The sequence below is a fragment of the Sus scrofa genome, chromosome 18 (genome assembly GCF_054392235.1).
Source record: "Sus scrofa isolate SSC_HxYL_T2T_F1_AM1 chromosome 18, Sscrofa_HxYL_maternal_Yorkshire_Landrace_v2.0, whole genome shotgun sequence".
In the NCBI taxonomy this organism is placed as follows: Eukaryota; Metazoa; Chordata; class Mammalia; order Artiodactyla; family Suidae; genus Sus; species Sus scrofa.
Window position 1 is genome coordinate 63,109,071 of NC_139400.1, and position 26,904 is coordinate 63,135,974.

The 26,904-nt window shown below is 43.3% G+C and overlaps 1 protein-coding gene across 22 annotated transcripts in view; it reads right to left on the bottom strand.

Annotated features, from left to right (window-relative positions):
- Positions 1 to 26,904, bottom strand: part of SUGCT (succinyl-CoA:glutarate-CoA transferase) — a 643,257-nt gene that overhangs the window by 503,728 nt on the left and 112,625 nt on the right. For all 22 annotated transcript variants that reach the window (XR_014833261.1, XR_014833262.1, XR_014833260.1 and 19 more), the window contains one exon: positions 7,138 to 7,233. Coding sequence is in view for 18 of the 22 variants with exons in the window: in XM_085004905.1 (XP_084861031.1) it covers positions 7,138 to 7,233 (96 nt within the window). In the remaining 4 variants the exon portion in view is untranslated. The remainder of the gene's footprint in view (positions 1 to 7,137; positions 7,234 to 26,904) is intronic.

Below are 26,904 nucleotides of genomic sequence, written 5' to 3' on the forward strand. Positions count from 1 at the left end.
TATTTTACAAAGTTGTTACTTCCAACTTCAGAAATAACAACAGGAGCCCCCTTCAATCAAGTCGTTACTAGAGTCAGGTACTACACAGCACAGCACAGACACTTTCCTTAAATTCCATCAATGGACATGGAAACAACTACGATTATCTCCTTTTGGCAAAGGAAGCAGCTAAGACGAGAGATATCAAAAGACTTGGCCAAGGTTTCACTGCCATTAAGTGGCAAAGCCAAGTGATGAGTCCAGGTCTGGCCAACTCCAAAGCTTACATCCTCTCAGCCATGCTTACCACATCACCTGTGACTTCCTTGAAATCAAGGCCTCGCTCTTCCTCGTCTGGAAGCCTTCCGGACCCAAGACAGTGCCTATTCCATAGGGGGATCCAGGAACCGTTGTTTATTTATCAAGAGTCATTTGAAAGCATGAATGAAAACATGATAAAGGGAAACCTCCAACTGCTGCATAGCTCAGAATTCAAATATACTTCTATAGCCAGGTCACTTACTAGGTTTGGTACCTGCTAAACTCATAATAAGCAGGTCATCTGTCAAAGGATGATGGAAACAGATCAGAAGAATTCTACCTACCCAAGAAATTAAAAGAAAGGTAGCCACCATGTGCCAAGCACCAAAAGAACTACCAGTTTGGATACAGGGAGAAAAGAAACATGTTTCGAAATCTTAAAACCATGGTTCCAATCCCGGCCCTTTCAGTTTTGAGCAGTGACCAGAGGCAAGTTGTTTTACCAAATGTCCCTTTCCTCGATATGTAACGAGGAAGAAAGATGTACACATGCCTGGTCCAGTTACCCGGTGTGTGTTCAACAGAAGCCAGTGTGACTCTCAGTGCCCTGCTTATCGTCAATTAAGTAACACACGCAAGACAATCATGTGCTTGTCTAAACTGCACTTTCAACCTTCAGCGAATGCATATGCTTTAGGGCAATATGGTATAAAAAAAAAAAGTCACACAAGAAAAGGCAGATGTGTATCATTCACTTTCCGACTTTTTAAAAAATCCTTAACACGGATTTAGAAGAAAAAAGATTCCCGAGGTTAACTTATCTGCTACGATTTAACAGCATTTTGACGTTTTTCTCAGGAATGATAGCAAAGTGCTGCATCTCTTCAAACTTGCAATTTACGGCCTGAGTGCCTGAGGCTCCGCTTATGCCAAATTAAATACACAGTATAATGTCCCTACCAGAAACAACACAGCCCAGCTTCCTGCTCTACTCCTTGGGTGAATGAGCGCAAACTGAAGAAAAAGGAAGGCATGGTTTTATTTAATCAACTGAATAATTGTTTTCTTCATTCTCCCGAACGGGAAGCTATGGGGGGGGTTATTTAAAAAATCACCGTGTAAATTATCAAACTATTAAAAGGAAAATTTCCCTTTGAAGGCCCTACATTTGAAAGGCTCAAGAAAAAAACATAAAAAGACTATTCTTTATTACCCAGCCATAAAAAAGAATGAAATAACGCCATTTGCAGCAACATGGATGGACCTAGAGATGCTCATATCAAGTGAAGTAACTAGACTCAGATGAATACCATATGACGTCTTTTATATGTGGAATCTAAAAGACGATACAAATCGGAGTTCCCGTCGTGGCACAGTGGTTAGCAGATCTGACTAGGAACCATGAGGTTGCGGGTTCGGTCCCTGCCCTTGCTCGGTGGGTTAAGGATCCGGCGTTGCCATGAGCTGTGGTGTGGGTGGCAGATGTGGCTCGGATCCCGCGTGGCTGTGGCTCTGGCGTAGGCTGGCGGCTACAGCTTCGATTTGACCCCTAGCCTGGGAACCTCCATGTGCCACGGGAGCAGCCCAAGAAATGGCAAAAAGACAAAAATAAATAAATAAATAAATAAATAATAAATAAAAGAAGATACAAATGAACTTACTTCAAAATAGAAACAGATCCACAGATACAGAAAACAAACTTAAGGTAACCAAGGGGGAAAGGAGGGGAGAAGCTTGGGATTAACAAATACAGACTAATATATAAAACAGATAAACAAGGACCTGCTATATATATAGCACAGTGAACGATGGTCAGTATCTCGTAGTAACCTATAATGGAATATAATCTGCAAAAAAATAGGTATATATGTACAGCAGAATCACTTTGCTGTATATCTGAAGCATTCATTGCAAATCAACTATACTTCAATTAAAAAATTAAAAAAAAATTTTTAAACAAAAAGGTATTCTTATTAATGAACGGCCCAGAAGGTCAGTTTCCTCTCACTAGTCCACAGCACTCAAACTCCTGAGGCTATAAAATCCCTACCCGTGAGACCCACCCAGCAAAATAGATGGGACCAGCAGACACCGCCCGACACGCTTTAGGAATTGTGTAACATCAGTAAAAGCGTAAAGAAATGAGATGGTAACCAGAACAAGCTACGCCCTGGAGTGGAGGGGTTCAGGCTGGGAGTGGGCTGTCCAAGGCTGGGTTTTGTTAAGGTCAAGGATTAGATCACGTATTTACCCACTGATGGATAAAGCAGGAGATGGAAGAGATCAAGGGTAGGAGCAACGCCTGCAATAGACAAACTGTGAAAGGGACAAATCGTCCACTGTGTGGGAGAAAATGAAGTGAGCTCCATGCAGGTGCCCCTGTAGGAGTCTGAGTTATGGTGGAAAACTTAAGTAGTTCTCCTCTGGCTGCGTCGCTTTTTCGTGTACTACGAGACAAAGCCTTTGGCTAAGCATGAGGAGAGAGGAGCAAGATTTGAGGTGAGAGAGAGGGAAACAGGCATCTCAGAGAGAGAAAATAAATGTGTAGGTAAAGGGGCAGGGCTGCTGGGCAAGGCTGGGGAGAGACAGCCATGAACTGAGAGCGAGACGTCAACGTGGTAATTACGCTTTCTTCCGCCACGCTCACCGCCTCGGGGCAGTGGAACGGAAGGCATGACGTATGAAGTCTGGGGGCCCTGGGATTTGCCAGCTGAATACGGATGAGGCGTGCAGGCACCGCTGGCAGTGAGGTCTAGATCTACGCCCTTCTCACTGTGATGTGAGGGCACCACCCGGGATCAGAATCGGCCTCGTAACAGGGTTTCCAAACGACGCACAGGCACGTGGGAGAAATGAGTGAGTGGGAATCAGGTGAGAGGGGGAAAGATGTGGAGAGCGCTGGGAGGCTACGAGCAGCCAGGCTTTGCTCTGCTCCTCGATGTGGACGTTAGACCACCAAGGCTGATGGCTGCGGTCACAGGAAGAGGAACAGAGCCGGGCGGGAGTCAGCGTCCAGGTGATGGCAGACGGCCCGGAAGGCTTGGAGTCCTGCGGGTGGTGGAGGCCAATGTGTGAGGAGCGATGAGCATCCTTCTGGCGGCCTCTCAAGCGGGGATGGTTGTGGTTGCGGTCTCATTCTCCGGGCTAGTCCCTTGGGCAGTTTACATCGACTGCGGGGGCAACAGTGCCACCGAAGGAACACACGGAACTCTGCAAGCTCCCTCGAGTCCTGCTGCAGGGAGCATGGCCTCGGGGAGGGGGTCCTACCAGGAAGGCAGACAGAGCTAGGTAGGCTTCTCTTAGATGCACACACCAGCACGCCCGCGAGGAAGGGACTATCTTTACATAAACAGAGAACTGTTAAGCATTTAGGGGAGAGGAAGGCCCCCAAAGATCTGCGCAGCAACAGAGAATGTGACGACTCTGTGTATGACTGGACGGATGACGTCTCTTGAAAAGGAGAAAAGCCGAAAAGAAGGGAGAGAATGAGGAACAGAAGACGGGGGGCTCTTATGTTCTTCATAACAGTGAAATTCCCCAGTATTGGCCAAAGGCTATGGTAAGAAAGGGGAGAACGCCTATCAGAGACCGTATCCATTTCATCTATAAAAAAAAAAAGCCCTCCACTTTTCTTCAAAATATTCAGGAGAGCTTCCTTCGCGTTCAGGGTGTTTGTGAATGGATCTTCTGTAACACTGGAGAGAGGCGGAGATCAGCATGGGTCATGAGGCCAGGAAACAGAGAACAGAAAAATAGGCTCCCAGAATGCTGAAGGACTTTGGGAGAGAGTTTTGGAATATCCGCGCAATGCAACTAAGGGATTACCGTACTACTCCTATACCTAAAGGGGGAGTGGTCCCACTCGCAACTGCACATATACTAATAAATCTAATAAAATATACTCTTTTTGAAAACTGGCTAACTGCTTTCTCTTCACTCTCCTCTTCCATTCCTAAAAGACTCCTGTTTTAATAAATGTAATTGTTTGGAGGGTTGAGAAACACTGACCTAATACCAATGCATTAAAAATATGAACATGCCCTGCCCTTGCTCAGTGGGTTAATGATCCGGCGTTGCCGTGAGCTGTGGTGTAGGTTGCAGACGCGGCTCAGATCCCGCGTTGCTGTGGCTCTGGCGTAGGCCGGTGGCTACAGCTCCGATTCAACCCCTAGTCTGGGAACCTCCATATGCCGAGGGAGCGGCCCAAAGAAATAGCAACAACAACAAAAGACAAAAAGACAAAAAAAAAAAAAATATGAGCATGAACATTATGTCATTACCGAACCCTCGGGCTAGGGGCAAAATCCACTGAAAATGGGAACAAAAGAAGCACTGAAATGAAAAGTTTTTTTTAAAAATCTGAATTCTCGGAAAAGCATCCAACAAGGTGTTCAACAAGGAGCAAAACGCTGAGCTCAACTCTGTCTCCTTGGTTGAATTAAGAAGATGGCAGACAAAGGACAGGGAGGAAAGAACACAAGTGGAAAGTCAATCCACGAAGCTAAGAATTGCATGTATACAAAATAACACACAAACCAAGGATCACTATTTTTCAAGAACTTACATTCCATGCACTCAAGGCCCACGGTCCTCCCGATAGGGTTCAGTAACAATGGGGAAAGTGAGCTGGGCACCTTGACCCACTCCTGAGACCATCAGGGTCTTCCATGAGGCTTTCGGCTTAAAACTCAGACAACTCAGATTAGCTGCAAAGCCGTAATTATTATGGAAAACTGAATTACAAGTATCCTAGAATTCACCCATAAAAATATGTCCCAAATCTATTTTAAAAATTGAAAACAGACCAGGGTCTACCAGCATATCTAGGATCCATCTTGGCATGCTCGTTTCATTCAAGCTAAATTTGCATGTGTTCCTTAATCACAGTGCTGCACCATTTCTCCACCAAGGGGAAACAAATTAATTCCGGGCTTCTGAGGAAAGACCCTAGTAGCTCTTCTCTTATTTCTTACAGATTATAAAGTTGCAATCAACCAGTCAAATAAGCATAGTATCCATTTTATGTGACCAGGACAATTCGAGAAGGAAAAGCACATTTCTCTCTCCAAAGAAGAGAGACAAACACACACACAGAGTCTCCCAGATTTTTTTTTACATACACTAATAAAAGCCAAAAATTCTAAATTTCTCTTCACCTCAAAGGGAAATAATTGAGAGGACACCCAAGATGTCAGAGCCCTCAATATAAACACCCAGGCGGGAGAGCACACAAGATGTATTTAAAAGACATCCTCCTTTTTCAAAGTAAGCAAAAAACAGACTCTAAACATTCTACGTGAACATCGAGAACATCTCGCTCCGCGACGTGGGTTGGGATCATCCCGCAGAGCCTTCCGCCTCCACCCCTGAGACGGATGCTGTGGGGTCCAGCACTGCCCTCTGTTACCATGCCCTTGAGAGGGACTCCCATTGTCGCCGACGACCATGAATGAGCTGGTGAGACCCCTTAGCTGGGAGCAAGTCTGAAGGGGGAGCGGAGGGCAGTGGAGTCAAAGGGAACTGAAATCGCAGCATCCTCTGTCAAAAGCAGCACGAACTAAAAGAACATCCAACCAAGATGAGAAGCTCGGAGCTCAGATTGGATCACCTATCCAATCTAGGTGTCAGATTCCTTCCCTGGAAAATACGGCTGACTATGATGATCTCTAGCTCAAGAAGAAGACTTCTGGGCAAAAGGGAGGCAGGTCTTGCTGGCAGTGTAGGATCAGCCACAAAGGGCTAAGAAATGAGGAAGCAAAATGTCACTAATGGGGTCATAAAACCACTGTTGGAGAAAAGAGGGAAAGCACTAGAGAAAATGCCTCCACAGCTGTAATTATGCCAAAAGATTAACTGAATGTATCAAAAAGCAACTCTACGGAGAACTCAGAGGAACGCCTCAAATTTAAAGGGACCATAAATGGAAACAGAGAAGAGTTCTAGGTTCACATTGGATCACTGCCTTCCCAAATCTGTATATTAAAAAATGTAAATAAAACTAGTTTTGCCCTAGGATATAATGTTCTTAAAACAAAAAGCATGAGTAGCAGTGTTGATGTATTTCCTGGCAAATGTAAAATGCTGACTTTTTATGTTCTGTTAAGAGCACGAGCACTGAAATGACAACAGTAAAATCCACTCCTTTATTCAACAGGCATTTATACAGTACCTCATATGTACTCCTTCCAGAAGTGAGAAGGGCTACAACAGTGAAGAAGATACCTCTACTCTCAGGCTTACAACACAGCACAGAAATAAGACAAACACATAGTAAGTACAAGGAGATATGGCACAAGGTGCCTAAGCAAACTTGAGGGGTTTGGAGGAAGAGCTAAAGTTTTTGTTTTTATTTTTGAAAGATCACAGTTTCCTCACATATTCATTCAAACTAGCCAAAGTCAAGAATTTCTAAGGACAAGTTTAGACACTTAATAAAGAACAGCAGTTCCTGAACCATCTGCTTTGCTCCAAAAATGAAGATCTGTCACACGCAAATTCTCATTTTTCTGCAACCCTGTGAGGATTATTGTCAGCTGGGGTAGGTAGCATTTGGTTTATAATTGACATGGCAAACAAACCTTGCTTCATAAAATGACTACAATCAGTGCCTCTCTGGAGTGGATAAAAAAAGCAAATCATCATATGAGTCAAAAAGTCTCTCATTTTCAGCAAGTTCTTTTGATCCATTTAAGTGTCCTGTTACTAATCTTCTCATGAAGAAAAATGTGCAAAACACAGAATTTAAAGTGAACAACAGAAGAACCTTGTTATAATCAGACAAAGATCTATGACTGGACATGCTGAAAGTTTAAAAAAAAAAAAGAAATCATTTCTCAAACTTATATCATACAAAACTGCAGATTCTGATAGGCCAGTCTTACACTGCTGTTCTCTTACCTGGTAAGGAACAATACTGCCATGAGCTGTGCCCCAACGCTGAGCTTCTTTTTGGCCAATAAGATAATTAGCAGCTACCTGGGTCAAACATGCCACCTGCCAGAAAAAAAAAAAAACAGCTAGTTTATCTATATTCATAAACAGAAGAGACGTAATAGAAACATTCTCATTTGATTTCATTCATGTCATTGCAGAAAGAAAAAAGAGAGAAAACTGTGCTGTTTTGTTAGAAAATATGCAGGCAGCCACACTTTCATCATACAAAGAAAAGAGCAATATTACAATATTGCGTGAGTCTAAGTACTGAATAATGGTCAATTGAGAAATATGAGCACGAACCCATTCAGCTCCTGGAAAGATCATCTGAAGGCAGAGGTTGACCCAGCAGATGGAACCCTGGTCCAGCCTTTAGCATCAAAGCAACTAGCGTGTTCCCTTTTCCCTCTACTTTCCATCAGGATGACACGAAAAGAGTCTGTATCATCACTGAGCAGGTAAACTGAGTCAGGAGCCACATTCCTCTAAAGTTCTCATAACAGGAAATAATAATAATAAACTTCCATTTTTTCAATTTAGTCAAGTTTTCTTTTACTTGTTGCCCAAAGCATTCTTACTGACCCAGAGAATCAAGATTATTTAACTTTTTTTATTCATTAGTGAATCATCTCATTTAAACAAAAATTACTATACTTTTCTCAACTTGGTCCTAGGCCCACATCCTCACTGTTGGACGTAATTCAGCTTTCAAGAACCACAGACCTATTAAAGGGCTCATCTAAACTACACGGTCAACCTCTGACTCTTGCGGTATTTCCTATGCAGACACTGAAAACCTGTAATAGTTCAATTCCAAATGAGGATAATGACTTGATTCCTGGTGATCCGCCACAAAGAGCTTATGTTCCAAGGACTATCCCTACCACCCAGGGCCCAGAACTATGGTACGGAGGTGACCTAATAACAAATTTTCATAACTTCCAGAATAAATCTTCCAGCCTCACAGCCTAATCATGATGCGACATGGGCTGGCTTTTCCCACTCCATATCATCACCTGTCATCAGGAATCTACCCAGCCAGCACATCGCACATCCCACACTGAGACTGGCTCTGGAGCAACTCAAGGGGTGGTTTTTCAGGGCTTGATGCTACAACCTGTTATCCTTCCACCTGGCACGGCAGCCATGTCTCCCACGAGGGCTGTCAGAGGGGCTCGGCCTGGATGAATCTCCTTGCTGTAGCAGCCATTCCCCTTTACGTTTTTCTTCGGATGCACACTCACTTTTGTGTTCATTTACTGCTCTGCTGAAATTGGAACTGCCTTATGGCAGCTGGTTTGGCTGTGCTGCCCAGGTGGCAAAACTAATAGGCTCTGAGTCATCCACTGCTGGACCTCCATCTGGTCGTGGGCATTTGAACCATGGAGCGTTCCAGGGCTGCCTGGGGCTGCCTGGTGCTAATCACCATTCCACAGATTACTCCTGTGTCTTTCAAAACAGAAAATCAAATCGACATTTTGCAGTGAAAATGTCCTGGACGGGAAGTCCAGATGCATGGTTCCTAACTTCTGTCAGCCTCTAACTGCGTGACTGTAAGTTCGTAACTTAACGACACTGACTTGCAGACACCTCCTCTGTAAAATCTTGGGCATTCGGTCTAATCCGATCACGTCCGAATCTTTTTTGAACAAATCATAACTCCTGTATCAAACCAAATACATGAATAATACGTAAGCAGATAATGCCCCAAGTGGCCTGGCTGAAGCAGAGGCAGGACTCTATGCCACCCTAGGAAACATGAACACAGAACACAGTTTGCCAAAGAGTAAATGGTCTTAAGTGTGTTTCCAAGGTCGGTCCTCCAACTCTCACTTTTTCTTAACAATGTAACAGGTAAACGATAGCAGGGATGCAACAGCATTTTCCCATAAAGGCTCTTCCTGAAACTGGGAACTTTTTCTCAGGTCAGTTTTCACTCTAAGAAGGGTACCTCTTTGACCTGGCTTTGCTGTGAGGAGGGGTTGTTCCTTTCAAAAATCCTAGTGCAAGTCACTCTTTAAGGAGTTCTCTGCTAAGGGAGGCCAAGACTTCACTTTGGTACAGGTAATTCTCTGCAAGCCAAAAGCCACAGGAGGCTTGGTATTCCCACCTTTCTAATTTCAAAGTCAAATGACAGTCAACAGGCCAACAACAGCAGCCACGGCTGCATGACCGGGTGGTTAACCTGTACCTCCTAGACTGATCAGAGGTGGGTGCCAGGGGGAGGCGTGGGCTGGATGCTAGGCGCGGGGGGGGGGGGGGTCAGCCTGGCTGCCTCCTTTCTTGCCCACTACCTCATTCTTTCTTTCTTCTCGATTTTGACTTCTCTGCCTTTGACGCTGCCTTGATAAGCTGTCTTTGACAGCTATCTTAATAAAAGTAGCCCCATTTATAGGGTGGGTTTGAAGGAAGGCTCGGAATCCTTCACATGGACTGTTCCCAAATGGCACGGCATACCCCTTTTCTCCACACAACAAAGAGCACTGCAGGACTAGCACGCCCCACTGGGCAGAAAGGTTAAACAAGATTTTACACCACTTGCCATCCAAAAACAAAGTGGGATTTGCCAGCAACTACTCAGAGGCAAGGGGGGGGGGGGATCTATTTTAAAAAAGAGAGCAACATGGCTAAATTTAGCAACCCAGTGTTTCAAAGGGGAATTACAGATCTGAAAGTAATCTACTATTTACAAAGATGTATTTTAAGGCAGGAAAAGGGGGAGAAAGTCAACAGCAATGATGTGATTATGTATGAAAAATCAGAGGCTTCCTGGCAATTAATGACAAATTTTCCACAAATCAAAAGAATGCAGGATGTGACTTTTAGGTTAATAACTACATACTGTATACCCATTCTAAATATTGCATTAGATCATTAGTTTCATCCCCTAAACTTAGGCTCATTATTTCATCATGTGGATGCTATATAATTTACTCAGAATGTTGCCTTTGCATGGTTTCATCTAAACAAAAAAGCCAACTTTGGTTTAATAATAATCATTCTGACAGCAAAATTATTATTTTAGATAACAGAGTGGGTCCTGATATTCTTCGTGTCTAACCAGAAAACCAATGGGGTGGTCAGAGTGGATCTCAGAGACGAAAAGGCTTGAGGAAGAACATGCCCAGTTATTTCCCAAAGCAGCCCATGGTGTCTGTCACACGCTTGATTTCTACCAAAAGAAGCTCAAGCCACAGTGACACAATTTGTCATCTAGAAAAGGACAGTCAAGTATCACAGGTAAAATGGGAAAAATAAGACTGGAAGCAGAGCCCATTGCGTCGAAATGGGTAACTGTTCTCCCTTTTGCTTCCCTGCATGTATTCTGGCACCTAATCAAACTAGACTAGGCCCCAATCTTGCATCCATCCTTCAAAGTCCACCAACATTGCCTTTTCGTTAAGTCTCCCATCACCCAAGCAAAGAAAATACCTTCCCTGCCCCTGAACAAATACAACACCTAAATTTGCCTGATTCCTGCTGCACTTACATGGTCTGCCATGTGGTACAATTAGAATTATAAGACAGTAAAGCTAGAAAGACCTAAATCAGTAGTTCCTAAGCCTAGTGGTGCATCACAATTAATTGCCTGGGGAATTCGAGGACCCCACCCGATCCTACTGAATCAGGTTGGAGCCAAGGAACAAATAATTTAAACCACGCACCATTAATTGTCCACAGATTTGAGAACCAAAGCTTTGGGAAACCCTAGTCAAACTCCTTAATATTACGGATGGGTAAATAACTGAACAGAAAAGGTAAATACTTTCTCTGAGGTCACATAGCTGGCTAGTGTCAGAACCTCATTCCAACTACAGGGCTCTCCTCTATGCTACAATATTACTTAATAACTGTTTTTAAATTGGGAACTATTTCAGGGCAAAATAAACCCTGTGTATGTACTCACAGCACCTAAAATAGAACTTGCACACTAATATTTTTTAAAGCGTGAATGAAAACAGCAATTACTATTTATTTATTTAAGAAATACTGAGTGTCGCTTTGAGTAAGGCATTATGCTAGGTACTGGCTATACAAAAGTAAATGAAAAAGATAAAGTCCTGCCCCCTTTGGACTTAAGAATAGTGGAGAAGACAACTAAACAAACAGTTATGGGAACTGCCATGGGGAGAGGAGATGGAGGAACACTTAAAAAAAAAAAAAAAAAAAAAAAAAAGGGAGAGAGAGAATAACATGTCTGAAAGCCCAGAGGCAGGAAAGAGACTGGCATACAGGAAGAAAAGAAAAAAAAAACTGAAAGTAGACCAATGTAACTGAAGCGTGGCGAGAAAGAGACAGGAAATGAAATTGGAGAGGCCTACAGAGGCCAGATCACAGGTAATTAGGTAAAGAGTCTTTCTTTGCACATCTTTCAGATGATCATTTTAAAATCACAAATCAAATCATGGCATCCTTCTACTTAAAACTCACAGGGTTTCCCACTGCATCTGCAATTATACCCAAAGAATAAACTGAAAAGAGGCAAGAGAGAAAGGGGACCAGTTACTGCATAATCCAATGGTCTAGGATAAGTTGCTAACAGCTCAGAATAGGTTGCTAGTGGTGGTGGTGGAAATGGAAAAACTAGTGGATTTAACATGTGTTTTAGAATGAGAATGGACAGAACTTGTGAAAAATTATACGGGAAGTTCCCTTTGTGGCGCAGTGGAAATGAATCCAACTGGTATTCATGAGGACACAGGTTCAATCCTCGGCCCCGTTCGGTGGGTCAGGGATCCAGCATTGCCGTGAGCTGTGGTGTAGGTCGCAGACGCAGCTCGGATCCTGCGTCACTGTGACTGTGGCACAGGCCAGCAACTGCAGCTCCAACGCAACCCCTAGCTTGGGAACTTCTATATGCAGTGGGTGCGGCCCTAAAACAAGCAAAAACAATTATTCGGGCGAGGGATAGCAGATAGGATGGGGTAGGAGACAAACCTAACTCCCAGATTTCTGGCTGAGTGTGTGGGCAAGCTCTGAAGGCATTCACAGAAAGTCTTCAGAGAGAAAAACCAGCTGAAGGGGAAGAAAATAAGAGTCCACCTTGAAACGTGTTGAATGGGAGATGCCTGTGAGACAATCAACGGGGCTGCAGTCACCAGCACATAGATGGTATTTAAAGTCATCCCCCCGGCTGTGGAGAAAAGGGAACCCTCCTGCACTGCTGGTGGGAATGTAAACTGGTACAGCCACTATGGAGAACAGTTTGGAGATCCCTTAGAAATCTATACATAGAACTTCCATATGACCCTGCAATCCCACTCTTGGGCATCTATCCGGACAAAGCTCTACTTAAAAGAGACACATGCACCCACATGTTCATTGCAGCTCTATTCACAATAGCCAGGACATGGAAATAATCCAAATGTCCATCAACAGATGATTGGATTCGGAAGATGTGGTATATATACACAATGGAATACTACTCAGCCATAAAAAAGGATGATATAATGCCATTTGCAGCAACATGGATGGAACTAGAGAATCTCATACTGAGTGAAATGAGCCAGAAAGACAAAGACAAATACCATATGATATCACTTATAACTGGAATCTAATATCCAGCACAAATGAACATCTCCTCAGAAAAGAAAATCATGGACTTGGAGAAGAGACTTGTGGCTGCCTGATGGGAGGGGGAGGGAGTGGGAGAGATCGGGAGCTTGGGCTTATCAGACACAACTTAGAATAGATTTACAAGGAGATCCTGCTGAATAGCATTGAGAACTATGTCTAGATACTCATGTTGCAACAGAAGAAAGGGTGGGGGAAAAACTGTAATTACAATGTATACATGTAAGGATAACCTGACCCCCTTGCTGTACAGTGGGAAAATAAAAAATAATAATAATAATAATAATAAAAAAATAAAGTCATCCCCCCGAGGATATGAAAGAGGGAGAGAGAAAATTAGAGAAGCTATCATAAGACTAAAAAAAAAAAAGGAGCTAAGTCACCATGTCAAAAACAAGCCTTCTCCTAATCACAGGTATGCTCAACAACACAGGTTCAAATCACCAGCATCAATTTAAACACCCCCAAATCGGGGATAGGTTTAGTAAACTTTGTGTATATGATGGAACACAAAGTAGGCACTTAAAAGGATGCAACAGAAGAATACAGCATCATATGGGGAAATGTTCACAAAATTCTTTTTAAGTTTTTATTTCAGAACAGTTTTAGATTTACAGAAAAAAATACCAAGATAGTACAGAGAGTTTCCATAAAGGCCACCTCAAGCTCCTATCACTAACATCTCACATCAATGTCATCCTATTTACAATTAAAAACAAGTATTGGTGAATTATTAATAAATTCCATATGTTCAGATGTCCTTAGACTTTACGTAAACATCCTTCTTCGCTCCCCGAATCCTCGTCCGGGGTACCCACCCCGCTACGTCTCGTTGTCACCTCCTCAGGCTCCTCTTGGCTGTTACAGTTTACAATGCGTCCCTTGCTTCTAACCATCTTGAAGTATTGAATAGTACAACATAGCTCAAGTATTTTGTAGACGGTTCCTCAACTGGGACTTTTTGTAATGTTTTTCTCATAATGAGCTGGGTTGTGAGTTTGGGGAAGGAAGACAACAAAAGTGCCCTGTTGAACACCTCCTACCAAAGGCACATATCATCAATGAGATTGGTCCCCATTGGCACTGACCTTGATCAGCTGGCGAGGGAGCGCTGAACAGGTTTCCCCACCGTAAAATCACTCGCCCCCACCCGTCCACACTGCACTCTCTGGAAGGAACCCCCACGCACGTCCCGCACTTCAGACGGAGGGAGTTACACTGCTCCTTCGTGAGGACACTGTCTACACAAATGATCTGGGTTCTTCCAGGAGATTTCTCACTCTTCTTTCGTGTTTGTTTATTTAATCATTTATTTTTACCAGCACGGACTCATGGGTATTTATTTTCTACTTTAGGCTATAATGCAATGCTACTGTATTTTATTGTTGAAATCATTCCAGTTTTGGCCACTGAGAGCTCCTCAGCAGGCTCCTGAGTCCTGTTCACAGAGTCCCCAGAGAGGTTTTTGTTTCGTTTTGTTTTGTTTTGTTTTTTCTTTTTAGGGCCGCACCCACAGCATACGGAGGTTCCCAGGCTAGGGGTCCAATGAGAACTGTAGCTGCTGGGCTACACCGCAGCCACAGTAACACAGGATCCGAGGCACCTCTGCAACCTATACCACAGCTCACAGCAACGCCGGGTCCTTAACCCACTGAGCAGGGCCAGGGATCGAACCTGCATCCTCATGGATGCTGGTCAGATTCGTTAACTGCTGAGCCACGACGGGAACTCCATTGTTTGTTTTGTTTTTAGCACTTCCTTCCTTTGTGGCACTGTGGGATGCTCCAGCCTGATGTTTATATTTTCTGTTCCAGTCTTACGAGAAAGCACAAAGAGAAGAGGAGCATACGGTAAAGACAAGGAACTAATATTTATTTCAGTGCTGATGAGAACCTCATTCATGCACTCAATTATTCAAAAATCTTCATACTGCACCTACTATGTGCCAGGAACTGTTCCAGGCACAGGGATATGGCTGTGAGCAAGACAGAGACGGTCGCACTTGCATGAAACTCACATCCTAGTGTACGGTACGATAACACATAAAACAAGAAAATACTCAAAAAATGATCATTAATATGAAGAAAATGAAACAATCACGCAGAGGACTCTTCTAGACTAGCAGGTTAGTAAAGGCCTCTTTGAAGACACTGCATTTAACCTGATACTTGGAGGAGCTCCCGTCGTGGCTTAGTGGTTAGCGAACATGACTAGCATCCATGAGGATGCGGGTTCGATCCCTGGCCTCCCTCAGTGGATTAAGGGCCAGATCCTCTGGGTCCTGCAGGCCTGGGTGAGGATCTGAGACACTATCCTAAGTGTCATGGGAAGCCAGGGATTTCCAGAGTCAGGACAACCTGACTCTTACATGAAGGATAAGGAGGCAGGAAGTGAAAGCAAACAAACTAGCTCCCACAGGCAGATATTACAAGGCGCATTTTACAGATGGGAGAACCAAGCCAGGGAGAATGTAAACTGGTACAGCCACTATGGAGAACAGTTTGGAGATCCCTTAGAAATCTATACATAGAACTTCCATATGACCCTGAAATCCCACTCTTGAGCATATATCCAGACAAAACTCTACTTATTAGAGACACATGCACCCACATGTTCATTGCAGCACTATTCACAATAGCCAGGACATGGAAACAACCCAAATGTCCATCGACAGATGATTGGATTCGGAAGATGTGGTATATATACACAATGGAATACTACTCAGCCATAAAAAAGGATGACATAATGCCATTTGCAGCAACATGGATGGAACTAGAGAATCTCATACTGAGTGAAATGAGCCAGAAAGACAAAGACAAATACCATATGATACCACTTATAACTGGAATCTAATATCCAGCACAAATGAACATCTCCACAGAAAAGAAAATCATGGACTGGGAGAATAGACTTGTGGCTGCCCCACAGGACAGGGAGGGAGTGGGAGGGATTGGGAGATACAACTTAGAATAGATTTACAAGGAGATCCTGCTGAGTAGCATTGAGAACTATGTCTAGATACTCATATTGCAACAGAACAAAGGGTGGGGGGAAAAATGTATACATGTAAGAGGAACTTGGTCTCCATGCTGTACAGTGGGGAAAAATAAATAAATAAATAAATAAATAAATAGAAAAAAAAAGAATTCTACCTATTCATACTACATTTATCATTTTATGTTTCTAGTATTTACTAATGATAAAAGCTAAATTTTGTACTAAGCATTTTATGTGAAATATCTCATTTACTCCTCGTGGCAGGTATCTGAGAGAGATGTTCTAATGAACCTATTTTACAGATGAGAAAACTGAGGCACGGATCAGGTCAGCAATGTGCCCAGGGTTACGTACCTAGTAAATGGCAAGCCAGGACTGGAACCCAGCTACTCGGGATTCTGGCACTCTGCACTAAATTACATGCAGAATCAGACTCCTTAAGATTGCTGAGTGGCCTTGATCCTCAACAAGTTCTATAGGACTGTTCTACTTAGTAAAAAAGAAAACAGTAATTGAGCATCCTTTTCAAGTAAACCTCTATAGATAAATTTGACCTTAAAGCAGTACTCAATCAAAGATTTCTGCTTTGCCGCAACTATGTCTTGGCTGCTATTCCAATGCAATTAGAAATAAACTTCAAACTATAAACATTTTACCTGTAAACACTGAAAAACCAGTAGAGCTTTTATATAAATTTTAATTCTCTACTTTTATTTACTTAGCAAAGGAAAACATATTATCATATCCTTCTCCTTGCAGCAATTTTTAAATTAAGAAAGGAATACGCATTAACATTCCTATGAATTCTCACTAACAACAGTCAAATTATATTGATATTTACTTTATATACTGAATTCAAAAGGAAAAAATATTTGCACTGTACTCAGAATAATTTCCCCAATCCATCTGAATGCAAATCAGACATATGAGAAAACTGGATATCGAATGCCAGAAAGTAATACCAGACAGCAAAGGGAGACAGGATTTCAAAAGCATGTTTAGGATAATACATCAAACATATTTCTTACCATGAACCACTGACCCAGTCAGTCATTTGACTCAAAAATTGGTGATGAACAACTAAAAAAAGAATGTGATGAGTAAGTGAAAACATAGAAAAGTAACATTTAATAACATGATTTATTTATTTAATGTGATGGCATGTCTTCGGTTTCAAAGGTCTTCTTCAAATATGGTTCTACATCCTAAACAACTTAACTCTTCAGAATATACATCTCTTTAGAATAAAATACTACACGTTCTACAACCCCAGTTTTTAAAAGAAGTTCTAAGGACACGTCACTTGTGTTTACTGCTTCCTTCAGGCATTTAGCAGACATTTGATAGGCTCTCATTACATGCTAAGCATTCTGTCAGGTGCCATGGAAGAGCCCAAAGCCAATGAAACAGTTTCATCTCTCAAGAAGATTAAAATCTCTAACTCAAAATGAAGTAATCAGTTCCACGAGAGACTTTTCTTAAAACATTACGAAGAGATGAAAAGTGACATTTGAGCAGTGCATTCAGTAAAGGGAGTTTAGCCATGCAAACTTCAGCAAAAGAACCTTCCATATGAAAGAAACGCTGTGGGCAAAGTCACAGTCGAGATGGAAAAGTGCGAGGTTTTCTTTTTTAATGAATTAACTAACTGATGGAAATGAAAACTGAAACGAGGCATTAGATGTCATGACCAGGAAATCACAAATGATCACGAAGATGCAACATCAATAAAGCAATAAAGGGAGTTCCCGTCGTGGCGCAGTGGTTAACGAATCCGACTAGGAACCATGAGGTTGCGAGTTCAATCCCTGCCCTTGTTCAGTGGGTTGAGGATCCGGCGTTGCCGTGAGCTGCGGTGTGGGTCACAGACGCGGCTCGGATCCCGCGTTGCTGTGGCTCTGGCATCCGCCAGTGGCTACAGCTCCGATTAGACCCCCAGCCTGGGACCCTCCATATGCCGCGGGAGCAGCTCAAGAAAAGGCAAAAAGACAAAAAATAAATAAATAAAGCAATAAAGTAAGACAGAAGTTTTATTTCTGAAGATAGGGGAAAAACCAGAAATTCACTTAAAATATGGAGTCTTGGGAGTTCCCACTGTGGTTCAGCAGGTTAAGAACCCTTCACAGTGTCCATGAGAACGCAGGCTCAATCCCTGGCCTAACTCAGTGGGTTAAGGATCCCGTGTTGCTGCAAGCTGCAGCAAAGGTCACAAATGCGGCCCAGATCTGGCATCACTGTGGTGCAGGCTGGCAGCTGCAGCTCTGATTCAACCCCTAGCCTGGAATCTTCCATATGCCACAGATGCGGCCTTATGAAAAGAAAGTGTGGAGTCTTAAGCAAGATGCAAGAGGACAAGAGAGACAGGGCCAGTGAAGAGGTGATGATTTCAAGTACCATCGCTCAGGGGCGTCGTCTCTCACTCGCTCAGAGGGTCATTTCCTCATCTATCCCTCTGTCCGCCAGTGGAATGGAAGCGCTGTGAGGGAAAGGACTGGCCCAGTTTCTTTGGTGCTCTCTTGCCAGCAGCAGGAGCACAGTCTGCGGCACACTGCAGGCGCTCCGTCATTACCAGTGAAGCCAGTGACTCAGGGAAGGAATGAGACAGCTTTCCTCTAAATCGGGAGGAGAATCTTCATGAAGAAAGCTTTCAAGTAAAAAAGATGAAAGTTGGATGTAATCCCCACAGACGAGGAGAACATAGAAGGCCTCCTCGTAGAACGAGAATGATGGGCCGAGATGTGCCCCCTCCTTAGCCCTGGCTCTGCCCGCTGGCATCACACAGAACAGCTTCGTCCATCCTTCCCCGTTCACCAAACGGGTACACACAGAGGCTGAGCGAGAGAGCAATGGCAGGGCCTGAGAACCCACATTCAGGGTGAGGAAAGAGACACACGTGGCTTTAGAACAAGAGAATCTTCGGGAGTCAAGCCCTCCTTGATGCAAAAGCGAGTATACGATTATGCAAAAGATTCATGGATGTGCAGAGAGAAGAGTAACTCTTTCCTTAGGGCAGAACTGGTCTCGGAACAGGGGCGGGCGCGTCTGTAACAAGAGCACCAAGAGGCTCCACGAGGGAACACCAGGCAGCGCACGCGTGGGAATGAGGGCTGGCTCCCGCTGACCCGCGGAGCCCCTTCGTTGCTCCCTTCTTCTGCTGGAAGTCGTGGCTCATGTGGGGAGGAGCACCGCACACTTTAGTTACGCTAGAGCAACGTACACCTTCTCCAATTCTCTATTTTGCCACATTTTTCCTCTAGTTCTTATCACCTCTGCCTTTATGACCTGGTGACCTTTTGTCACTGCTTCTTGAACACTGTTCAATAGGTTATCCACATGCAGAAAGGCATGAAATTATGCAGGTACAGGATACAGCACACAGCATGCATTTCTCAGACTGTTCACCTTCCCCACAAGGAGACAGGCCAGTTTGCACAGGTTTCTCTAAGGTATGGATGCCGTGAGAGGAGAAGAAATGGCGAATCTGAGAGACAACTGAAGGAAGACACTGCAGACCTGGGAACAGACTGGTACAGAACAGAAAAAAAGGTACCAAAAAGATGTTAATGTTTTCAGCCTGGCTCCTAAAAAAATGAGCATTTACTTGTAGAAAGGGCTTCCTTGGGGAAGAAATAAACTGAATATGCTTGCTTGTCTGTTTGTGAGAAAGAGGGGCGTATGCTGATTTAAACGTGTGGTTGGAATGTCCAGGCGGAGACGACGTCTGTGGCTGGTTGAAAATCCAACAGTTGGAGCCTGGATGGTGGTGAGTAACAGCCAGTGACTGTTTGGTGGCTGTTTAGAGGCCTGTGGGAGGCAGGATTCTAAGGCCACCGAGATTCCCATCTCTGGCTGAATGCACCCCGTCTAGTCCCTTCCCCTTTGATGGGTGGCAGCTCCATGGGTAGGTTAATAATCAGTTGCCTCTGAGTTAATCAAAAGGTGACTGTGTTGGGTGGGCCTGATCTAATCAGAAGAACTTTCAAAAGAAGGTGAAGCTGAGAGACATGCTCCTGCTTGCCTGGAAGACAGAGCCTCCATGGGCTCTGCCCCCACAAGGAACTGCCAACGAGCTGAATGAGTTTGGAAAAGGACTCCGAGCCCCCAGGGAAAGTTGCAATCCAATAGATACCTTGGTTACAGCCTTTTAAGACCGGAGCAGAGGGTCCAGCCTTTCCCGGACTCCTCACTCGTGAAAACTATGAGATGATAACTTTTGTTATTTTAAGCTATATTTTTATTTTTTATGCAGCAAAAGAAAATTAATACAAGGCTGAAGTCACTGAGGTAGATGACAATGCTGGGTAATTAGAGCGAGAACAAAGGCAATAAAGGAGTGGGGGAAAGTGCAGCGTATAAAGCAGAAGAATGATCAAAAAGGAAGGGGCCCGAGGAGGGGGGCAAAAGGAAGAGGGTCCGACGTATGGCAGAGAGCCCAAGTGAGGCCGAGGAGGATGCGAGTGAGAACTCTGAACTCAAAAAAAGGAAATCAGCCTTGAATACCGCTCAGCCATAAAAAAGAATGAAATTTTGCCATTTGCAACAAACGACATGGATGAACCTAGAGGGTACTGCGCTTAGTGAAATAAGCCATACAGAGAAAGACAAATACTGTATGTTATTACTAAAAATGTTTTTAATTTGGTGAGTCTAATAAAAAATAAACCAATCCAGAGATAGAGAGAAAAAACTAGTGGTTCCCCGTGGGGAGAGGGAGACGGGGGAGGGACCAGGTAAGACCAGGGGATTAAGAGGTACAAACTACTATGTATAAAACAAAGAGGCTACAGGATATATTGTACAGCACAGGAACTAGAGCCAATATTTTATAGTAACGATAAATGGAGTATCATCTATAACAATTCTGAATCACTATGCTATACACCGGAAACTAATATTAAAAATAAACTTTGCCTCAATAAAAAAAGAAAGCCTCCCCCATCTCAATATTACGAGAAAAACCTTCTGCATTTTCTCCTGAATATAGAGTTTCTCATGTCCAGGAGATGAAGAGGACGGCATACGCTTGGGATTATACTTACTTTTATGTCTTGATTTTTATACTTAATGGGAATTTTCTTGTATTTTTATATATTCGCTTGAAGCTTAATTTTGAATGCCAAAACAAGGAAATTAGCAGTATCAGTAGAGGAACCGGAGTGGCCATCATAATGCAAAGGGTTAAGGAAAGCGAGTAGGAAGCAGAAACCTCAAATACAAATAATATATTACGTTTGGCAGTCAAAGGAGGAAAGAGACAGAACAGTAGTCGGAATGCACACTGAGATCACCAAAAATGGTGTCAAATGAAGACTGTGGATGATGTTACCTTTTCCAGGGTTGCAGACTTTAATAGAAAATTAATGAAGCCCCAAAAGCCTTCGAGCTAAAGGAATGAATCTTTCTTAGTGGAATTTCAGGCATTTTCCCAAGTTCATGGGAGAAAGATTTTATAATCAGGGGAGGCATTTTCCTAGAACCTTTAAGTCAGAGAACTATATAAAACCACCCTAAATATAACAGCAGCTTATAAAGCAAGCCCTGGCATGAGAACAAAATTAACCAGCTTACACGCTCCGCCTACATCTGATCATTCTGAGTGACTCAAAGCCGAGAATGAAAGGTGAATCTGATGATGCTTCCTGTCTGGCCACCGCACATGGCACTGCTCTCCTGAGCGGCTGTGGAAGCGTTCCCAGAATCACGGAGGAGACTCAGCAGAATGCAGGACACCCTCAAGTTCCTTACCGGTGACTCTTTTTGGAGTGGCCTCACGGGAGTTCTGGGGAAAGGCGCTAAGCCAGGTGTGGACTAGGACAAGAAATCATGTCAGTGACCAAATGATTCAGCAGGCAAAGCATGTATTACGCCGCTACACTTCGAGCAAAAATTCCTGTGACAAACTCAGGTAGGCAAGGCCAAGGACGGCCTTGCCGATTAACACAAACCAACCCGGAGATGGAAAAAACAACTCTAAGAACAGCGAAAGAAAGAAAACCCATTCTCTACTTCATATACTAATTTTGTTTTGTTTGTAAGTGGAAAAAAGCTTGAATTTACATTTCATTTTTTCATCCAGCCAATATTTATTGAGTGATTACTTTGTTCAGGCAGTGTGCGAGGTGCTGGGAATACAGCGATGAAAAGAGACAGATTTTTCTGCCCTCACCGAAGAGAGTCTAGCGAGGGGACTCAGAGGAATCAGGCCGAAGCCCAGGGACGGGAGAGGTGGGGGCGGCCGTGTGACTGGAAGCAGGCCCAGGGGACTTAGCTCCAGGTTTGCATGACAAGCACGTTCTCGCCCCCTCCTCCCCCCAACCCACACAAAACGCTGTGGCAAGTGTAACAGTCTCCTTGACTAATTTGGGAGTCACCGCACGGGAACAGAAACGATGCGAATATTTCATTATATTTACACAAACACTCAGCCAGTCTCTCCTCTCTTCTCAAATACATCTCCCCACAGATTAAAATCAAGAGAACTGATTAGGGGATCTCACTAGCTTCCATCACAGTCGGCACGCACCACAGGCGGGACGGCCTTTAAGGTCTAAGCTGCAAATTGTAGACAAGTTTGGGCTTTTCAACATCACCTCTAAGAGACCTCAAAGGTACACCAACAGAATCATCAGTCTTTGATGATGCACTGGATCGGGTACCCATCTTCTCGCATGTCCCTAATTCTGCACATTTGCATATGATCTGCATTCTAACATGTCCACAAGTATGTTTTTCTATGCTGGAAGTCTGTAATATGATAGCGCCCTCAAGGAGTCATTCTGCTTTGTTGTGTCAGTTCTCATATTCATCAGACAATGATCCCTCCCGTAGCCACATCCTCCTCCTACTCCTTAACCGCAACTGGAGGGCTAGACAGTTCTGAAGAGGGCAGAGGCCTTGAATCTTTTTGACATCCTCGGCAGTCTGGTGGAAAGAAATCTGGATGCCAAGTCAACGGGCCTGAGTCTCAGTCTCAACATCACTGACCTCCTCATGGTCCTGTTTGTGACTTAAGAACGATGTTGTAATGCTTTGAAAATACTCCAAAAGAAGAAGAATGAAAAAATATCATTAAAAAAAGTCACACTAGCCAAGCAGACACAGGCTGAAGAGCAGATACAGGGTTCTATGACACAACGATTCAGTAATTTCTATTAAGTAGATTGGTGTTCTCCATCCTTCAGGGATGCAAATAATCCATCTAGGAGAAACAACTCCCACAGACGGCAAACCAGGGTAGTCAGCCTAAGAAATTCCAAGTATATTCATTGTTTTTGTTAGTCAAAGAAGAATTTCTGAACAGCAAATTTTTTACCTTTTATGGATATTACACACATTAAAACACTATTGGTTTAGAAAAATACCAGAGCAAACAATGATTAAACATCTGCAGTTTAATTATGAAGTTAGCAAAAATTGATTTCTAATAAGAGTTTTAAGACAAGTATTAGCAGTTTCACTCCAGAGGTTGTAAGTGGGCAGCTCAATGAGCCTGATTCAGTTCCTTAATGTGTTCTGTTTGGCCTACATGGCATTTCCAAAATGGAAAGGTTTTACATAAAAATTCAAATTTTGTGCTTCAGAAATTGCAAATCTGGCTACTCTGAGCTAGCTGCGTGGTGGAAATGGCTTAGACTGGCTCAGAGAGCCAACGGTTAAATCTCTTCCAAACACACGCAGTAACAATCACATTAGAGGCTAGAAATGAGCTATGCGGGAATATTTACACCACGAGGACTGGCGAATGCTATGAATCACAGCTTTTTCTTTAAGAAAATTGGTTAAACATTCACAAGCACACTCATCCCTTGGGACCACAACCCCACGTGGCAGCAGCTGGCTGTACTGAGCAGTGTGTTCTCAGATAGGAGGTGGGCTCTTGGCCCATATCCACCACTGTTTCCTACTGTGTTTCGTTTGGGTTAGTCCACTCACTTTAATTACCTGCCTGGCATACTTGAGCATTGGATGTTGAAACTCCTAGTTTACAATCATACTCTTTTCAAAAAAACTCCTAGATGATAACAAAGGGAAAAAAGCCAAGCAAGCCACTGTGCTCGCTTGATAATTAAAAAACAAAGGACAGGCCTAAATTCAACACTGTCGAACAAACTGAAACGCCGTCTTTAGATTCCTTTTTCTCCCTTTTCTAACCATTGTGTTATTTAAGTAAAAAAGAGCATTGTAACAGATTTCAAGTCATAAATTGAGCAGTTAGCACAATGAATATTTTAGAAGAATATTATTTAATTCTTAAGAATTATTCTTAAGAAACAAATTATAAAAACTGAGAATTGTTAGTTCTAAGGGTAAAATCATCACTGCTTCTCAAAACGATGAAGGTTTTTTTGGTTTGCCTGAAGACCTTATATGGATATTTGATGGAAATCTTGGGAACCTGGGCAGAAAAATGCCTACACAAGACAAACCTCTGATTAAAGGACTCTATCGATAAGAATGTCTGAACATGAAACAAGATAGGACCGTGGTCAGGAAAATTCCCTTTCATGTCACATTACGTGGGTTCACTCACAGATGACTGCTGCTTAGGCTGCCCTGATACACAGGTCTGTGCTTCCAAAGACAATCACGCTATTATTTCTCACCCGCTTCCCTTGGGGCATGAGTGTCACAGTCCTACACACTAGAAGAAAAGCACTTTCCCCAAACCACTTCCAAGGTCTCAAGAACAAACGTCAAAGACAAATTTTGAGAAAGAATGCAAACCAATGGAAGTTCCTAAAACAGTGGAGTTTGTATTTCTAGACATTTTCCTAGCAGAAACCATCACCAGCAAAAAGAAGGGGCAATATAAGCATTTGTCAGGCGTCTCTCTCAATGCATCACTTTTAAAATTCTCTCTTTCCTCCTCTACCACCCAGTAAGTTTGTTTTTAGTCTCAGCCCTACTTTGGCTTGGTCACTGGTCTTTTTTTTTTTTTTTTCAAGAGACTAAAGAATAACAAATATTTGGACTTCTAGCCCCAGAATGAGAATGAAGTCATTTTTATAGTAGCAAGAAAAGAAATAGATTAAAGAAATAGAAAGAATGACAAGAAGGAAGGGAGGGAGGGAGAAAGGGACAGAAAGAAAAAAAAACAAAAGGACATAAAGCAAGTTTTGAGGTAACATGGGAGAAAGGGATGATGTTTTAAGAAGAAAAAGAAGGATTCCCATTGTGGCTCCGCAGGTTAAGAACCCGACGTAGTCTCTGTGAGGATGCAGGTACGATCCCTGGCTTTGCTCAGTGGGTCAAGGATCCAGCGCTGCGAGCTGTGGCACAGGTCACAGATGCGGCACGGATACAGCTCAGATCCAGGGTTGCTGTGGCTGTGGGCATAGGCATCAGCTGCAGCTCTGACTCGACCCCTAGTCTGGAAACCTCCATATGCTGCAGGTGCAGCCGTAAAAAAAATAGAGAGCGTGAGAGCAAGCGAGAGTCCGCTTAGATTTGCTCTCAGTGTCAGTTTGGGGCTGAGTAGACTCCAAATACTGTCACTACTGATCATCTCTAACTTTCCACACCCTCCTTTGTACGGGAGACATTCTCAGGTGAACATGGAAGAGCTCAGGAAACACTGCAGATAAAGTCAAGCGGAGTTTGTGATAGTATAAAAAACAAAAACAGTTCCCGTCGAGGAGCAGCAGAAACAAATCCGACTAGGAACCATGAGGTTCAGGGTTCGATCCCTGGCCTTGCTCAGTGGGTTAAGGATTCAGCATCGCCATGAGCTGGGGTGTAGGTCGCACTTGCAGCTTGCATCTGGAGTTGCTGTGGTTCAGGCGTAGGCAGGCAGCTGTAGCTCCGATTAGACCCCTAGCCTGGGAACCTCCATATGCTGTGGGCGCGGCCCTAAAAAGACAAAAAAAAACCAAAAAAACAAAAAACAAAAAACCACAATTAAAAAACAAAACCAAAACATTTGGGAAATAAACAGAATTTTTACCTGTCTTCAGTATCATGTACCAGCTGCACTGATTCCTGTGTATTGATGAATCAGTGCATTGATTTTCACCGATTTCATGCTAAAAGCTTAGACCTCATTACCTCAAGAGTAACTGTGTTCTTTTAGCAGAAGACCTCGGGGTGGGCAAAAGGATGTTTACTCAAAATTCTCAGGCTTGTACTACAGCTTACTAGCAAAGAAGCACCTCCTGGATGCCAAGGAGCTGACTCTGCTCTCCGTCTAGTCTGAGGCACCAGCGAGCATGCACGGGACTCGGCGGCATATCTACAATAAGCAATAGGTCATCAGTATTTTTAACTTAATTTTGGTTGAGGCATTTTAACATGTACATTCCCTCAACTTAAAAAAAAAAGCAAAGTAAGACTTTTTTTTTTAACGTTTATGGTCTAAATAATTGCAAGAGGTCCTCAAAAGTAAAGGCTTTGAGTAAATTGGCACAATACTGTAAATCAACTATACCTTAAAAAATTAAAGGCTTTGGGTAAAAAAAAAAATCAGTCACTGCTGCAACCAACATGCGTGTATATCAGTAAATGCAGGGCTAAGGAGTGTGTTGATAGGTGAAAGTGCCGCAGAGGGTGGTTGAAGGAAAAAGAACCAAAAAAGGGAAGACAACAGTAACAGCGACAAAGTGAGAATAAAAGCTAACACTTATTTAGTGCTGACTAGGCACTGAGCACTGCTGCAGTCACTTTTTATACATAAGCTCATTTTTGTAGGGCCACACCCACGGCATATGGAAGTTCCCAGGCCAGGGGGCCAATCAGAGCTGCAGCTGCCGGCCCACACCACGGCCACAGCAACACCAGATCCGAGCCACATCTGCGACCTGCACCACAGCTCACAGCAATGCCAGATCCTTAAGGGATCAAACCTGCATCCTCATGGATACCAGTCGGGTTCTTAATCCACTGAGCCACATCAGGAACTCCTATATAAACTCATTTTAATCTTCATGACAATCCAGGGGATTGCTGATATCCCCATTTAATGAATGAGGAAACTAAGGCAGAGAGCCCACCTCAAGCCCTGCCCAAGGGCCTCAGCTACTTAGCTGACACTGAGGATTTAAATCTCTGCAGTCCGGCTCGCTCCTAACCACTACTCCAGAGGCCTGAGGAGGAAGGTTATCAAATGGAAAGCAGTTAATTCAACAATAGGGTTAAAATAAAGTTAAACTGAGGTTTTACATTATA